The 18041-nt window shown below is 42.5% G+C and overlaps 1 protein-coding gene across 1 annotated transcript in view; it reads right to left on the minus strand.

Annotated features, from left to right (window-relative positions):
• Positions 1-8439: 8439 nt before the first annotated feature.
• ANKRD55 (ankyrin repeat domain 55) overlaps positions 8440-18041 on the minus strand; it is a 44446-nt gene continuing 34844 nt past the window's right edge. The window contains exons 10-11 of the mRNA XM_054987530.1: positions 13831-13932; positions 8440-8720 (exon numbers count right to left, since the gene is read on the minus strand). Of these exons, the coding sequence (XP_054843505.1) occupies positions 8440-8720; positions 13831-13932 (383 nt within the window). The remainder of the gene's footprint in view (positions 8721-13830; positions 13933-18041) is intronic.

Consider the following 18041-nt stretch of genomic DNA (forward strand, 5'->3'; position numbering starts at 1 on the left):
AGAAGAGGTGTGGTTACTTCATTCTTGTGCCTGATGTATTACTTGCTCAGCTGTACTTAGCCCACGGCCTTAGAGATATGAAAAGAGGACTGTGTTAATAAGCTAGGATGGTTTCATTTAAAAAAGGGGGTGGGGGACCTATCTCTGTCTGTCTGGGATTCTACCTTGATTTCATGGGAGAGCTTCCCGAGGCTCTGTATTATTGCTGTTATTGAACACACAACACTGTTTTATTCTGAGTCAGACTGGTCTCTCAGACTGGTCTATGGGACTAGCTGTAGCATAGTGGTTGGGTTGCAAATCAGCATTCTGCTGGTTCACATCCCATTACTGCTATGAATTTAGCAGGGGGCCTTTGCTAAGCTGCTCCTCTTAGCCCCAGCTTCCCAGGTATATTGTGGGGATAAGAATACTGACTCTGTTCACTGCTCTGAGTGGGCACTAATCTGTCTAGAAGAGCAGTTTATACATACATTGTTGTTGTTATTATTCAAGGCCCGTATGTGATGGGCAGCGGCTCTTCAGGATCTCAGGTACTGCTCTTGTACATCATGGACTACCTGAACCTACCAGGGATTGAACCTGGGACCTTCTGAATGCAAAGCAGATGATCTGCCAGTGAGCCACAGCTCTTTTCCTGTTCTGAGGGGGAGAAAGAGAGCTTCTTAAAAGACAGGAGACATGGGTTTGACTGGGCTGTATGGCTCTCAAGAACTCCCAGAGCCTGTCCTCCATCTGTTTTTTTCAAGTGTGTCCCAGGGTTGGTTTCTGAGGGAGGGATATACTACTTCCTGGTCTGTCTTTCAGCAGATGTGCATACTCTGTCTCTACATGCGCTATCATCTTCAAAGCCTGGCTGCCATGTCTTCTCCACAAAGTGGGTTTGGGGGGATGTGATTTCAAACAGGATAGGGGTGAAAAATATTGAGGACGTTTTTATCAAGGAGTGAGAACTGTAATATAATGGAATGGCAGAATGTTTCATAAGGGGATAAGATTATAGTTGATTACAGTATTCATTGTATGTATCACTTTGCTTTTACTGCATTTCTTCTACCTTTGTAATCCACTTTCTACAGTACGGTATGTCATGCCTTAGACAGGTTTTTTTTTTTGCATTGTATCATAATTTTTTGCTCCTAGTCCAATTCTTTATTTTTTGGTTGTCTTATGCTGTCTGATTGAATGGCATTTGTGTGTTTGTGTATTGTAATCCCTCTTGAGCCTCAGCAAGAAAGGCGGGCTATAAACCCATCAAATAGACAGACAGATAGGGAAGAGGGCACTGGGCTTCCTTGATGCATGCTTTTCACCTTCACCCCCCAACTTCATCTACTTTTCCTCTAGCAGAAATTTCAGACTCGTGCTTCCATCACAAATATGGGTCTAGGGAGCCTAGATTGCTAGGAAAACTGGGAGAGGTTGAAAGGGGGAGGGGTGAAGAACTAGAGAATAAAAAACAATCGAGCCCTCATTCTTCTACTTTGCAAAGGAGAAAACTTTGAAGACAAGTAATGCAGGTAGAACATCCTGTATCAGTTTTTTTTTTTTGCTATCTTGTGACCCTTGCTGATCACATGCAGTCTTAGCAAATCTGGGGCCTTGGACAAAACTTGAAAATGGGGGCCCAGAATCACTCTGGCAGCAGGGGAGATGGATCAGTTATGAGATGGTCAGCCCCCTGCCCCCCTGCAACCACCTGACTGCTGGTTTGCCTACCTCCCACTGCAGAAGCAGACTGGAAAACTGCAGAAGAACAGCACTGGAAAAGGGCCCCACTCCCTGGCATACCTAGCATTGCCCCACCAAAGGAGGGAAAGAGAAAAAGGCAGCCTGCCTGTTCTGCTTTCCCCCACAAAGGGGGAGAGAGGAAGAAGGAGCTTACCAAACTGGACAGCACTCCATCCTGGGACTATGTGAGGCTCAAGATAACTGGGTGCCATCTCCCTGTGCAGCGTGAGTCTTGGGTGGGCCAGGTATTGCCTCCCTCACTCTGAGGCTCAGGTAGGTTGGGTGCTGCCTCTCTCTCTCTGCTCAGGGCTCAGGTGGGCCAGGTGTCAGCTCTCTTGGCTAGGCACCATATTCCTTTGCAAGGAGCTCACAGTGGGCTGGGCACTGCCTCCTTCACTCTGCATGGGGCTCAGGCCAGCTGCGCACTGTCTCCCACCCTGGATCATGTGGGGGCTCAGAAAGGCCAGGCACTGCCTTCATCTCTCTGCCCAGCACTTGGGTAGTCCAGGCACCACCTCCTCTGCAAAGTGCAGAGCTTGGGCGGGCCAGATGGAACCCTTCTGCCACTGGAGTGGGCCAGCCCAGGTTGGAGTAGGGGGGGAGCGCTGGCTGTGGCTCTATGCTTTGCTCCTAGAGGGCTCCTAGTTCAATCTCCAGCATCTTTAGTTAAAAGGATCAGGTAATAAGTGATGGGAAAGACCGCTACTGAAGAGCTGCCACCAGTTCGAGGAGACAGTCTGATCTTGACGGACCAACAGTCTGATTCAGTATAAGGCAGCTTTGTGTGCTTGTGTTCACTGGGAGATGTCAATTTGCTTCTGCCACGCTGCATGAGTCAGTGTGGGGAATCAGTGGCAGTGGCTGGCACAGCTGGCTGCAAGGATTTGGGAAGTTTCCACCATGCCCCCAGCTGCCTGGGATGCCCCCTAGTTAAAAGTGCCCCTGTTGTTGATGTGCCTGAAGGCAGTATGCCCATTCTGTTACTTTTGGCATTTTGGTGGGTGAGGCGGGCGATGAGGGGAAGAAGCAGAACAGATTTTGAACCGGGTTTCTGATGAGCAGCAGGAGTCCCTGGTGAATATCTACTTCTTTCTGGGAAATAGTTTGAATATTTTGGAGCATTTGAAATAATAATTAAAAGTGGAAATGCATTCTTAAAGCTTCTGAGAAAGGAATTTCTTGGCAACTTATAACCATTAGTGTCGATATTAAACATTCACTTCATTGCCTTTCAGAATGGGCCTGACCAAGAAGTCAATATGGCTGAAGAATGTGATCACTTACTGTATTGCGCTCAATAAAATTAAAAGGAGGCACACTTGTAAATGAAAAGAATCCTCCTGAAAACTAGTTGTTTTATTCACTTACTGAAACTGCGTTATTGGCCTATACAGCACAACCAAACTGTGATATTTCTGGTGAGATAATTTCCGAGAGCAATAGACGGATTGTGTCCTGAATGTTTGTACTCTCCGATTTCTTGTCAACTCATGAAATTGGTACTTGGAGGAAACAAAGAAGAAATTAAATGGAAGGAAAGAAACAGTGGGAGCTTAAAGGAATGCAAAGTCTTTTGCTCCCCTTTCTCATACCTCCCTGAAATTTTGTTGGGGGTGAGGGTGGGGGTGGCAGGCTTGGATTTTACCATAGATGCCATCACTGTTTCTCCTGCTGTAGACTTGGGATACATTCAGATATCATTTCGAACTCACACGTAAACACACAAAGCTGCCTTATACTCAAGGCTTTTTTTCAGCTGGAACGCGGTGGAACGGAGTTCCGGAACCTCTTGAAAATGGTCACAAGGCTGGTGGCCCCGCCCCCTGATCTCCAGACAGAGGGGAGTTGAGATTGCCCTCCACACAGTGCGGAGGGCAATCTAAACTCCCCTCTGTCTGGAGATCAGGGGGCGGGACCACCAGCCATGTGACCATTTTCTCTGGGGGCAACCCACTGGGTTTCACCTCCTCTTTTCCCAGAAAAAAAGCCCTGCTTATACTAAGCCAGACAATCAGTCTATCGAGATCAATCTTGTCTTTTCTGACAGGCCATGACTCTCCAGGGCATCAGGCTGAGGTCTTTCACATCACCGGCTAACTCATACTTTTAAGTGGAGATGCTGGAGATGAGATTGAATTTTGGACCTTCTCTTCCAGTGAGCCACAGCAACTTCTCACAAACACACACACCTGAACACAAGGGCAGTATATTGACTAGTCAGACCAACCATGGCTGTCCAGGGTCTATATTGGAGGTATTTCACATCACCTACTGTCTGATTCTTTTAGGTGGAGATGCTGGAGATTGAACCTGGCCCTTCATTTTTTCTAGTTTTAGCACTGCAGTTCTTTGGTAGTAGGGCAGACTAAAACATCGTTAGGGTGATGGTTGTTGTGGGTTTTCCAGGCTGTATTGCCGTGGTCTTGGCATTGTAGTTCCTGACGTTTCGCCAGCAGCTGTGGCTGGCATCTTCAGAGGTGTAGCACCAAAAGACAGAGATCTGCCAACATCTTTTCCACACTGTGACACTGAGAGATCTCTGTCTTTTGGTGCTACACCTCTGAAGATGCCAGCCACAGCTGCTGGCGAAACGTCAGGAACTACAATGCCAAGACCACGGCAATACAGCCTGGAAAACCCACAACAACCATCGTTCTCCGGCCGTGAAAGCCTTCGACAATACATCGTTAGGGTGATTTGCAATATGAGTTTCCCCCTGAAAGCCCTTCTCTATCCCAAGGCTTATTTAAGATGCCTATACCATCAAGAAAATGTGAGCATAATTTGTGGTGCAGGATTTTCTGTGCTCCTAGATAAATACCATTTCTGGTGTGCTAGTAAGTATGAGTGCTCCAGGACATCAGTTTTGTTTTTTCCAAGCGGATGTTTGCAGCAAATGATTACTTGTACCATAAGTACCTTGGGCTTCTGTGGTAATGTTGCAAGCACATTGGTAGCACCAGTATAAATCTATGTATTATGGATAGACTTAATAGAGGAAAAAGAGTCAGTTCTACAGAACTTACCAGTACATGAACATGACTAGTACCTTTATGTATTCCCCAGCTGAGCAAATAATAGGTTCAGGCAAGGAGTGATTTAAATAAAGAAGATGGCACAGTGCAAAGGTTTTCCCTAGCACTGGGGCACCCATTTAATTTGTCCCTTCTCACAGCTGACCTTAAATCCTTAAAAAATTGCGGCCATTACATATCTGCTGCTGCTTTGCCTATAGAGAGAAGATGAAGAACCCTTCCTTCCTATCTACCCTTCCTTAACACCTTGCTTTTCTGTCTGCCTAGTTGTGATTAGAATGTAATCCTGCAGTCAGAGTTTGTCTCCTTTCAACATGTATACTTAAAGGCTAGTGCAGTGTAGCAGTTTGAGTATCAGACTAGGATCTGGGAGATCCAGGTTTAAATCTCCACTCTGCCATAGAAGCTTGCTGGGTGACTTCAGGCTAGTAACATACTGTCAGCCCAACCTACCTCACAAGATATTTGGTAAGAATAAAAAGGTGGAGAGGAGAAGGGATGTAAGCTGTTTTGGGCTCCCCTGAGGGAGAACAGCAGGACAAAAATATATTTTAGCTCCTTCTTTCTTCAACTTGTTTCTCAATGACCTCGACCCCTATCTAGCAGAAGTTGATTGCCATTATCCTAAACTGGGCACCATACACTGATGATACTGTATTATTTTCCTGCTCTAGAATAGGCTTAAAATGATCACTGAATAGATGCCTTATGTTTTTCTCAACCAACACACTTATTTTGAATCATTTTCTCTAAATCCAGCAAATTATCCAATTGGGTAATTGGTGGGAAAGAAATAGAACAGATTAATCACTTTTGGTATCTGGGGCTGCATTTCCAATATAATGCATCATGGTCTAATCACCACAAATCAGCAATAAAAATGGCCAACATCAGTGCCTCTGCTATATCCTGTTTTTTTTTACAACACAGGAAATCAGTTTGTACCAGTCATGCTGAAAGTCTTTAAGGCCCAACTATTATATGGCATCCCAGCATGGATAAGTGCATTTGATGGTGCTACAGAATGACTGCAGGCCAGGTTTTTGCAGAAAATTATGGGCATGCTACGCTGTATACCTTATGCAGCCCTCTGTCTAGAAACTGGTCTAAACCTTGTGGAAACAAGAGCGTGCCTTAAGACAGTAAAATACTGGTTACGCTTGCATTACACCGCAGAGGCAGAGAGCCTTATACAACAAGGGCTCTTAGAGTCCAACTTGTCTAATTGGCTAGCCTATATTGAAAAGGAAATAACGACCATAGGTATATCCATTGATTCATTATACCCACTTTCACTTCCAGAGGCATACAGAGTAATCAAACACAGAATACTGGATATTGAATATCAGGAGTTATCTAGCCTAGCCAATAAAACTTGTTCCCCTCTAAGCTTTGAGATTTCTCTTAAGACGGGTGGTCTGGCTTCTTATTTATCTTCCCTACAGGCACCACATCTTTGCAGAGCTTTCTCCCTTGCAAGATTCAACATGATGCCATCTGCAATCTTATTCAGCAGATATAACAAGATCCCATACGTAGATAGTTTGCCACTGCGATCATGGTAGTATTGAGACAGTCTCGCATGTTCTGCTTGATTGCCAATGTAACCCCTGTAAGGTTAATTGGTTTAGCCCAGTGGGCTGGAGTCAGAAGCTAGAGGCAGGCTGCTGAGGAGGAGGCTGTTTGCAGGGGAGCTTAATAAATTATAAGCTCTTATCACCTTGAATAAGGGCTATAATTCCCAGCCTGAAGCCTGAAGCCTGGGGTACAGCTGCTTCAAATGGATGAGAGAGGACACACCATCACTTCTTAGATGCCTTTTCAAGGACATTGTTGATTTGGAGGTTTTTTTTGTATGGTTGTACTTAAAAGTTAATTTTTTGTTAAAGTTGTATTTTATTAATTGTTAAAAAGTTTAAAAGGAAAAAAGCTGTTTCTTAAAATTTTGTGAAAGTTGCTTTCTAAGCCCCATAGAACCCATGTAAAGAGAAGTTACACCAACAATATGCAGACTTGAGTCTCAAATATTTAAACATAGAATTAGTTCATATGAGGGGGCTCCCAGATTCCTTAAAGGTCTTTAACCTTCTAAATGACTCCCTGCCTAGAACCACTGAGAATGTAACACTGTTTCTCTATACAGCTATAAAATTCCATCTGGAGTGGTTCCAGAAGTAACTTGGTTTTTCTGTGATTTCTGTATTGTACACATTGTGCCAACTGATCCCAATAAAGGCAGGCTAACTGACTGACTGACAACTGATTGACATATAAATGAAAACAGTGAATAACAACAACAACATTATTCAATTTATATACCGCCCTTCAGGATGACTTAACACCCACTCGGAGCGGTTTACAAAGTATGTCATTATTATCCCCACAACAAAACACACTGTGAGGTGGGTGGGGCTGAGAGAGCTAGACGCTGTGACTGACCCACGGTCACCCAGTGGAGGAATGAGGAACCAAACCCGGTTCTCCAGATTAGAGTCCTGCGCTCTTAACCACGACACCAAACAGGAAACATTAAAATATTATGATGATGACGATGATGATGTTAGTAGGGATGTATATTTTTGTAACTAAAGAAACAATGTACTGAAGGAGGAGATGATAAATCAGAATACTTATAAGTAACACACTGCAATGGTGCTGGTACAGCAGCTTGACAAAAATGTACCTAGGAGACACTTTAAACTGGGTGGAAAAACCCTAATCATGAACGTAGAATGGAAAATTGTACATTTGAATATAGATATGATTAACTATACAGTAGTAAGGAAGTAATTTAAATATTTCTTTACAACCAACAAGGATATTGAAAAGTTAATACCATTCTTTGCCCTTTCTTGTTGAGACCTTTTTTAGTCACTCAGAGGCCACAAAAATTACAGCAGCTCTCAAAACACAGAAATGTATACATCTTAATAATACCTCTCAAGGAATGTTAAAGAGTATTTATTTAGAGGTGAGAATTTCAAGATGACAGATTTTGTTTTGTTTGGGCTTAGATAAGAAAAATTCTGCACAGCATTGCACTGTGTGACCTAATCAATGGGCCACAAGATCTGATGTAAACCCCACACTGAACTGATCAACTACTGATTGGACAAGGCTGAAAAAACCACTCATTCAGGCATGTTGTACAGTAGGACATTTTCTTTAAAGAGCTCTTAACTGTGTATTGGCCAATGAATTAGTAGTATTTGCACACTTGCAAATGGGGTATGCAAAACACTGCATAAGTATGGGCTAGTTAAATGTGATGTCCAGGATAGTGAGCAGAGCACCCCTAGAGGTGAATCTTTTTTTTTTTTTTTTGGCCACCCTCAGCTCTCAATGAGATACAAGTGCTGAATTGTGACGCATATTGGATCCAGTTCTGGGTGTTCCTGATAGGAAACAGGCACTCTTGCCCAAAAGAAATTTTTTTTACTTGGCTTTCTCCCCCTATTTCCATTGAATATTTGCTAGCACATTTCCAATAAGATAAAAAATGTATCCAATAGATTACTGAGACAAATGCTTTTTGCCTTTTGAAATTGCCTGTTTGCTAGCCGTGTAATTACAATGGACACACTGACTGGATTAGAAAGCAAACACTTAGAAATGCTATTTAAAAAAAAAACAATAATCCCTCAGTTTCCTGGAGCCACCCAGGTCTCATGAGCTAGTTGTCCTTCTTTGATTTGCAGTTGTGTTGGCTGAGTACTTCTCCTCCAAGGATGGATCCCTTTTGCTTTGGAATGGAAGGCAGGACTTTGTTTGTTCGGAGAGGCTCTCGTGATAGAATAGGTAAGGGGTGCAATAAATGACTCTGAGGAAGCCCCGCTTTCTGGGATTTTGTGGTAAGTGCTGGTGGGAGACCCGAATTGCCAATCCTTAAGGAGTTTAAAGCCAAGGACTTTGACTCCTTGCCACCTTGAGAAACTTGGCCAAGTGGTAATGGAACTGGAAAAGAGCAAAAAGAGAAAAGATTTAAACCCAAACCATGAAAGAATGAAGTTCATTAGTGCATATTTTTCAGTTGCTCACTGAAATTAGGTTGGAAAGCCATTATAATGTAGTGACTAGATTGCTGGGATAGCTTGGGGCAAGTGGGGTGTGTGTGTGTTACGTGCCATCAAATTGCCTCCGACCTATGGCGATCCTATGAATGAGAGACTCCAAAATATGAAATGTGAATTACTAACACATCCGCTTAAAAAAAATGACTGCAGTGCAGAGTAAATGCATCTAATGAACAGCTTGTGAAGAAGCATATATAATGACAGTATATATTAAAGTAAGTGTGTGGGTAGGAGGAGCAGAAACTGAAAATCAGGTCTTCTGATTAGAAGTGTCCTCATTATCTATGAAGTCTTAGGAGGTATAATGGTAACACACACAGAAATACATTGGAAAGCCGTATCCCTGAAGAGATACTTTGGTTGCCAAGAATTTTTGATGTAACCAGTGGAAAGAAAAAAGAGACAAGAAGCTCTGAAAGTAGTGGTAGATGAGGGAAAAAATTGCCAGGAAGCAGAGAATAGGAAGTGTAGTGGAAGATGGATGCAGCACAGGACAACTGAAGAGTGGGACCAGCGGATGGGGCTACCCTGCCCTTGTCTTGGAGTCAACAGACAGCACTGCTTGGTTTTAGGATGATTGGCTGCACTTTATCACACACGCTTATTGAAATTAAAACCACACAGAGAAATATAGTGTTCATTCACTCTAAAATCTATTTTATGCTCCAGAAACAGCTCTTAATGAAAGGGAAACTGTATATCTGGGAAATCAAATGGCTTCAGCATCCCCGAGGGCTTATTAAACAGTATAAGAGAAGGCACAATGCCTTTTCATTGAACCCGATGGAGATTTTCTGAAAGCAGCATCAGCTGTGTTTCATAATATCAAGAAAAGGGGGTTCGACACATTAATGGAAGAGTAGGTCTCTCAATGGCTAGTAGCCATGTTGACTTAATGAAACCCATATGCTCAGGGACAGTTTATCTCTGAACACCAGTTACTTGGGATGGTCTTAAACAGCTGGTTTCATTGCTATGTTTGTGGGACATCCTGGTTGGCCACTGTGGGGGAAAAGGGAGGTCTAGAGGAATCTTTGGTCCAAAGACTAAATGGCTATTCTTCTATTCCTAATCAGTCCATTCCACAGAACTCAGAAGAAGCCAATGAGAATGGATCTGCATGCAGGCCTCTAGTTTGACAATAGGCGTGTGATGGATTGCTTCCATTATTTCCCTTATGGGTTATAACGGCCAGATTTTACATATCTAACAGTGAAATCCTAAGCAGGGGTACACCCAGGCCATTTCCACACTGTCTATAAATAGCGCGGGACTCACGGAAGGCTGCCAGCTTCCTCGCCCGATTTTTGATGCCATCTGTTTACAAAACACCACAAACGGTGATTTATGGCGTTTTGTAGTCGGATGGTGTTAAAAATCGCGGGAGGAAGCCGGCAGCCTTCCGTGAGTCTCGCACTATTTATAGACAGTGTGGAAACGGCCCCAGTTTAAGCCCGTTAGGATTTCACTGTAAAAGATAGCCAATATACTAACATACCCAACAGGGCCGCTTTCTAGAGATTGTTCTGAATGTTTTTACTTTTGCTAACTGCTCAGCATATTATAGGCTCTTAAAATCATTCTCCCTTGTTATCTATGTGCATGCAGAACAACTGATAATTCTTTATTTGCTGAATGTGGCAACTCCCAGAATAAGCAGGCATGACTTCTGCTTATACTTGCATAAGCAAGTTCCCTTTTGAGTTTGGTTTATTTACTACTACTCTCCAAACAAAACCTCCTACTCCCAGCTAAAGTTGCATTAAAGTACATGACCCATGTTCTGGCATGCAACAGACAGCAGAATGGTCCAGCCTGACAGGTGCCTTGTATCTTATATTTGAAAGTTACTATCATTACTGAATAAGCAAAATGCTCATCATCACTATTACACATGGAGGCTTATACCACATAGAGGCTTATATATTAAAGGGACCCCTGGACAGCTTGCAATGTGCTAGACAACCGATTGAAACAGATGGAGGACTAATTTTATTCTCACAAGTGCAGCAGTGTCTCGTTTCCCATAGAATGGACAATGTCTGTCTAGAAAAAAAGTAAGTGGATAAACTCAGAGACACTATTAGTGTGGGAGTTCAGCATGTTCTTACCCTTTGTGTCTTCAGACACAGAGAATCCACTATATAGTTTGCTCCTGCCAGCACTGCCTCATCATGTTTCTTGATCACCCTCAAGTGGGACAGAATGTTGTTAACCGGGTTATGTATACATAAATGAATACAAAGTAGATTGATCGTTCATGGAAGTAACTTAGTTCTTTTAAAAGAGACTTTTAAAAGTTTTGTATTGATGGTGTCTATTTCTATTATGTACAAAGGGATGTTGGGCGGGGGGCTGAATGTCAGAACTACATAAATATATCTGATTCTTAACATGGCCAAATCTGTGGATACTTAAATCCGGAGACTGGAGCCATGAATAGACAAGATAGCTCTTCTTACAAACCTGAAAAACAAAATCCCTATGTTTGCAGAAAAATCTGAGATCTTACAAAAAAAAAACCTCTACAGTTACAGCACCAATAACAGCACACACCAATAACAGTGCACGCGCGCGTGCGCGCACGCACACACACACACACACACACACACCAAACATACATTGAATTGCCCATTTGTTTCCAGGCACAATTCAGAGTGCTGGTTCTTACTTGTAAGGCCCTAAATGGCTTGATGCCAGGGTATCTGAAGAACTGCCTCCTCACATACCGTCCATCCCACCAGCTAAGGTCTTCCTCACAAGCCCTGCTCTCTGTGCCCCTGCCTTTAGAGGTGAGGCAGGTGGCAACTACAAACAAGACTTTTTGACACTTCACCCAGGGAATGTACTGCTTGCTTGGTGCCTATGATATTTTCTTTCAGGTGCCAGGCCAAAACGTTTCTTTTTACCTAGGTTTTTAATTAAGAGGTTGATTCTTAATGCCATTTTAATAGCCATCTTTTTAGTCTGAAAACTGTTTAAAATTCATTTTAAGCTGCTTAATATTTTTACAGTCTGGGTAGGTTTTCAATTCTCAGGTTAAAATAACTTTTATGGTGCTTATGCTTTTATGGTGTTTCATTTTATAAGCCACCTCGGGCAAGTTCCCTGGCAGATCGCACAGAAATGCACTAAATACATAAATTATGGAAGTACATGAACAATGCCATCGTAAACAGAGTTACTCCAGTCTAAGCTCATTGGAATGGGCTTAGACTGGAGTAACTGTGCTAAGATTGCACTGTAAACCAGTTTTCAGCACATTTGTACCCACCCAGTATAACAGAAAAAGGTTGTGAAGATCTTGAAAATCCCTTTTTGTTTATGCAAAGATGACTACATTCTCATAAACATTGAACAGTCCACTTCTCTTCTTCAGTCCTATTTTTAATTGCTTCCTCTTTGCAGTCACATTCATTCTGTTTTCTGTTTCCTTAATTTTTTGCAGTTCTAAAAAGTTGTTTTAATGTTTTGTCTCAAATCAGACAGTTTTCAAGCCCTTATTTCCTCAGTTGCTTGTAATCACTCATATTTTAGAGTGCTGATTTAGTACAGTGAGCGTTCTAAACTTAATCTCATTTTAGGGGTCTTTTTAGGGTTGCCAAACTTCAGGTGGCACCTGGAGATCTCCTGGAATTACAAAGTCAAGCTTCATTATGCCAAAACGATTATTGGAGAAGATATTTAACATTGAACAACCTGTTGACTATCAAAGGCACCTCAAGAAGGAGTTTCTGTTTAACACAGTGGATGAATGAGGGCCTGAAAAAGACTTAGGGTTGCCAAACTCCATGTTAGGAAATTCTGGAGATTTGGAAGGGGGGGCTACTGGGGGTAGTGGAGTTTGGGGGGAGGAGGGAACTCAGTGGCGATCAGGATCAGTACTTGTATGGGAAGCCACCAAAGAAGACTCTGCAGAGGAAAGCAATGACAAACTACCTCTTATCCTCAGTTGCCTTGAAAACCCTTTGGTGGGGTTGCTATAAGTTGGTTGAGACATGATGGTGCACACATCATGTACAGGGGGCTACAGTGCAATAATGCTGCTAGCTAGATGATATTAGTTTGCCTTTCCAGTCATTGGAACCAACATTTTTGAAGTAATCTGCTGACAATGGAAGGAAACGGTAACTTTGTGGCCAGCTATTAAGGAAATCATTTTACTTTTGTGAGAAAAATACCAATGTAGTATAGGCAGTAGTTGCTATATGTGTCAAGAAGCTATACAGTATCGGTCCCACAGATAATATATGATGTAGAGAAAAGGGTAGGCAATGATCAGAATCTGGAGCTTTACTGGAGTCTGGTGTGTACATTAAAACCCCACACCTGTATGCCAGAGCCACTCAGTCATACTGACCATCTTTTGTAAAGGCTGCTTCGCATGTGGCACATGTTCAACATGGAAGCCATGCAGGAAATGTCATATGCTACATATACATGAGCTAGGCTAGTTCTGGAAAATCTTTGACAAGAGGCAGCTTCTTTAGGTATGTGTGGTAAAGAGTGCTTTCAAGTCATAGTTGACTTATGGCAGCTATGGCAGGGTTCTCATGGCAAAAGACTAACAGAGGTGGTTTGCCATTGCCTGCCTCTGCAATACTGGTCTTTGTTGGAGGTCTCCCATCCAATTACTAACCAAGGCTGACCTTGAGATCTGATGAGATCAGGCTCACCTGAGCTATCCAGGTCAGGACCTTTAGATATGTTCACACAACTAATTACATGCATGTCAATTTCCCCACTGGTCAAATTCTTTCTAACATGGCTTTATGGCATGGCTTCACAGCAGAGCTACCCTGAGGTACACTACTTGGTATGTCTAGAAAAATATGATACTACAGTGGAACTGAAAGCACACATAAAAATCCCTGGAGATCATGCTATACAGTAAAACTATACAGTACTTTTCCTCCTTGAAAAAGTGCTTAAGTAGAAGAAACATAGCTAGCAACTGTGCATTTTAGAGATCTGCTCAATGCTATCCTTACCTTTCTGAACACAGTGGTTTAATAAAGGAGCCAAGGTCTTCCGCACAGGTGTAAGATCTTTTACTTTGGGTTGCTGTAGGGTTGCCTGCTGAAAATGTTTCCCTGCAAATTACAACCGGGAAAAAAAGAACATTAACTGGGTTTATTGTGAAAAGATACTCTGCCTGATATACGAATGGGGGTAGTGGAGTAGTGATGGTGGGAAAGTGAATTACCACCCTGAGTCTGCATACCCTTTCCCCCCTCCCTCTGTTTAATAGAAGATCAGTAGATCAATGTATAGAATACTGTTTCTGTGTGTTGATTTTAGAATTGCTTGACGGGATTTGTCTATAGCACAAGAGACACCTCTCTGCTAACAACTGAACAGGTTTTATTTGTCGTGAAGTTTGTATTTGAAATGCATCGAGTTTCAATGGGTTCTTTTTTCAGACCAATACTTTGAACTGATTCCTAGCATCCCTTGTAACGTCTCCATATCTTGTTTTTCCTGCTCACTGGTGCTGTCTATCATTTTTCTTACCACGGTTGTTCCCTTTTCTACAGAACAATACATTTGTTGCTTGTTTGCAGGGTTTATTCCCATTTGCAAAGACGATGCCCAATTAATAACACCTAAGCAAAGAGCCTTATTGAGTGACAGGGATGGGAAAAATATAAGTGAGCATGTTCCATTCTGAATTTTGCATTTATTTGGTCACTCAGGAGACCAGGGTGGTTTACACGGTTCTCCCCGCCTTGACTGCATCCTCACAACAACCCTGTGAAATAGTTCTGGCCCAGACAGCATGAGAGACCCAAAGTGATCCAGTGAGCTTCACGACAGAATGGAGATTTGAATCTGAGTCTCCCCAGCCCTGATCTGACACTTGAACTAGTGCATCATACTGGCTTGGATCCACCAGAGTGATTGTGGAACAACAGATTTTCACCATGGATTGCAGCTACCCCTCCTTTCTTCCGCTTGAGGCCCAAAACTAGAGTTGTCAACACCAGGTTGGAAAATTCCCGGAGATTTTGGGGGTGGAGCCTAGGGCTGGTGGGGCTTGGGGAAGGGAGCAACCTCAGTAAGATCTACTAGAATCCACCCTTCAAAGCAGCCATTTTCTCTAGGGGATCTGATCTCATAGCCTGGAGATGAGTTGTAATTCTGGGAACTCTCAAGGTCCTACCTGAAGGTTGGGAACCATGGCCCAAATGCCTCCTGAAATGCTGTTCCTGTGGACAGTGGGGGTGGTGGTGAAAAAGTTGTGCTCCATGGGCACAAATCCCTCCACCCACAGAATCAAGTAGGTGGATACTACTAGATCTCCATCTTACAAGAATAAATTAGTGTATAATTCGATTATACATGGGCAGATGTATGATGGTGCCATATACTGTCAGACTGCTGGTCTAGCATCTCTCCAAAGTCTCATGCACCCATCTAGTTCTGGAAGTTCCATGAATAGCTTTCTAAGCTCCTTTACCTGAAGATGCCCAGGACTGCACTTGTACGTTATGCATTCAAAGCGTGTGCTCTGCTATCAAGCTAAGGGACTATATTATGCCACTGTGTTGTTCACCACAGTGATTGGGGCAATTTTACAAGCCCTGGACATTCAGATACATATTAGAACCCATATATGTTGTGACCATGGGAAAGCTAGCTGTGGGAAGATAATTCACCAGCTGTGCATCCTGCATATTAGTCCTGGGATGACATAAGCACAGAATCCCCTTTCATGATCCCTTTTCAGTTTAGTAGAGCTGCTGCAATCTTTAAGGAAAAACAGGGACACCAACTACAGGGCTGCAGTTTTCTGTTTCCAGTCCTGAAAGTTAGGCAACAAAGACACCATTTTAATGAAGTTTTGGGGTCAGATGTCTTTTCTTCCACGCTGATAATTCTGGCACCAAATGACAGACACCGGGCTTTTTTTCAGCGGGAACACAGTGGAATGGAGTTCCGGAACCTCTTGAAAATGGTCACATGGCTGGTGGCCCCACCCCCTGATCTCCAGACAGAGGGGGGTTTAGATTGCCCTCCGCACCGCTGGGCGGCACGGAGGGCAATCTCAACTCCCCTCTGGAGATCAGGGGGTAGAGCCACCAGCCATGTGAACATTTTCTCCGAGGGCAACCCACTGAGTTCCACCACCTCTTTTCCCAGAAAAAAAGCCCTGGACAGACACATACCACTGAGACTGTGAGTCTCACCACCACACGAGACAAAATATACTCAAATTACACAGGTAGTTTGAGTGTATTTTGTCATTCAAGTATATTTGAGTGTAATTCAAGTGTAATTCAAGTGTATTTTGTCTCATGTAGTTTGACCCTGTGTTAGATACTGATGTGCGGATGCTCTCTGTAATGTACTCCCCTGCTCCCGACTCTGAAGGTCTAATTTACTGAACTTAAGTATGCACCAAAAATTACATAGCTGTACTGGAGTATATCCCTTTTTAAGCGCACTGAACATGTAACGTATCTCCTATGGTTCAGAGGTAGAGCATCACCTTGGCATGCAGAAGGTCCCAGGTCCAATCCCTGGCATTTCCTGTTAAAAGGATCAAGTAATAAGTGATGTGAAAAATCACATCCTGAGAGCTGCTGCCAGTCTGAGAAGACCATACTGACCTTGCTGAACCAGGATAAGGCAGCTTCATCTGTTCATGTACCCAGGGTAATAGTTTTTGCTACAGAATATCATGCAAGGAGTCCATATAATGGCTTCGATCCAGTGATGTGCAAAATCTTGTGCAACACCTAGCACCTTTCCCCCTGCCCCAATATTATAGTGCCCAGAAATTGGTTGAACAAGATCTTCTGCACAAAGCAGAGAGAGAATCACAGGAAAGAATAGAACCACAGGTGAACTGTGACAAACTAACTACACAAACTCGTTAACACATGAATAAATACCATGTAGCAAATATTCTTATATTAAAATAAATTGTAAAGTCTTTGTTAAGTGCAAAAGTATGCAATTACTAAAGTGCTCAAGTATTCAAGGTTGCACAGAATACTTCCAGTGATTGCTTCATTTAGAAGCCTAATATGCCCTTTGCTATCATTTCTACACTAAAAGGCAGAAGTTGGAAAAGTCAGCTTATACTATTTAGAAGCAAAATTGTGGCATGTGACCATTTGTAAACTGATTAAACATACTATCTGTTATGACTCCTGTTTTTGGTGGGACTGCAGTTTGTTAATGCTAATTGAGTCGGAAGTATTGACTGTGTGCAACCATGAACACTTGAGCACTTTAGTAATTGCTTACTTTTGCACTTTACTAAGACTTTACAATATATTTTGATACAAGAATATTTGCTACATGGGTTAACGAGTTTGCATGGTTCACCTGTTCAAGATCTTCTGCAAGCAGAAATACAAGTGGGGGATACAATAAGTGTGACAATGCAAGCAGCTACTGTGGTCTTTTTCTTGCATTTCTGCTTGTGCAAAAGCTCTAGCACAAACAGAAATTTTGTGCTGGATCCAACCTAATAGCTAGTCTAGGGAATGCAGAACTCACTGTTGTAGCTTGCCGGAATTTCCATCGCAACCTTTGAAAATATTCATTAAAATATAACATTATGTAACTTTCCACCTCAACATTCATGAAGGCAAGCCAAGAGAAACTCCTTTCTCCAGTGGTAAGATAGTGGAACTTGTAATGCTAAAATCTTAACCGCATCAGACATTGTGACATGAATAAATGCCATTTCTAAAAACATAAACCAAAATCTATTCCAGATGCCTTGGTAGTATTCCAGATGTCTCTTTCACTCTCTAGAGTGAAAGAGTAAATTATGCTGACTCTACAAATATGTGAGGAGGGTTTTCATTTGTTTATCTCTCTATTTTTATTGTATTTACATATATTTAAAATATTATTTTAATGTTTTAAGTGTTTTAATATCTTTGTTTGCCACCTTGAGGACCCTATTGGATGTAAAGGTGGCAAACAAAGCAACAACGAGCAGAGTGCTACCCTACTTTCTCACCTCTATCAGGATGAAGAGGCCACTTCCAGCACAATCATACCATTTTAAAAAAAACACATATGTATTATTTTCTCATTAATTCAGTGGTCTGAGTAGAATAAAGGAGTATCTTGCAACTTTACGGAAGACCTTGAGACCCTTGCATTTATAGTAAAGTTATAGGCACGAGTATGATTTCATTGCCTTAGTCATTCGTTGGGTTTGATGCAACCAGCTTTT

The sequence above is a fragment of the Eublepharis macularius genome, chromosome 8, assembly GCF_028583425.1.
Source record: "Eublepharis macularius isolate TG4126 chromosome 8, MPM_Emac_v1.0, whole genome shotgun sequence".
Taxonomy (NCBI): domain Eukaryota; kingdom Metazoa; phylum Chordata; class Lepidosauria; order Squamata; family Eublepharidae; genus Eublepharis; species Eublepharis macularius.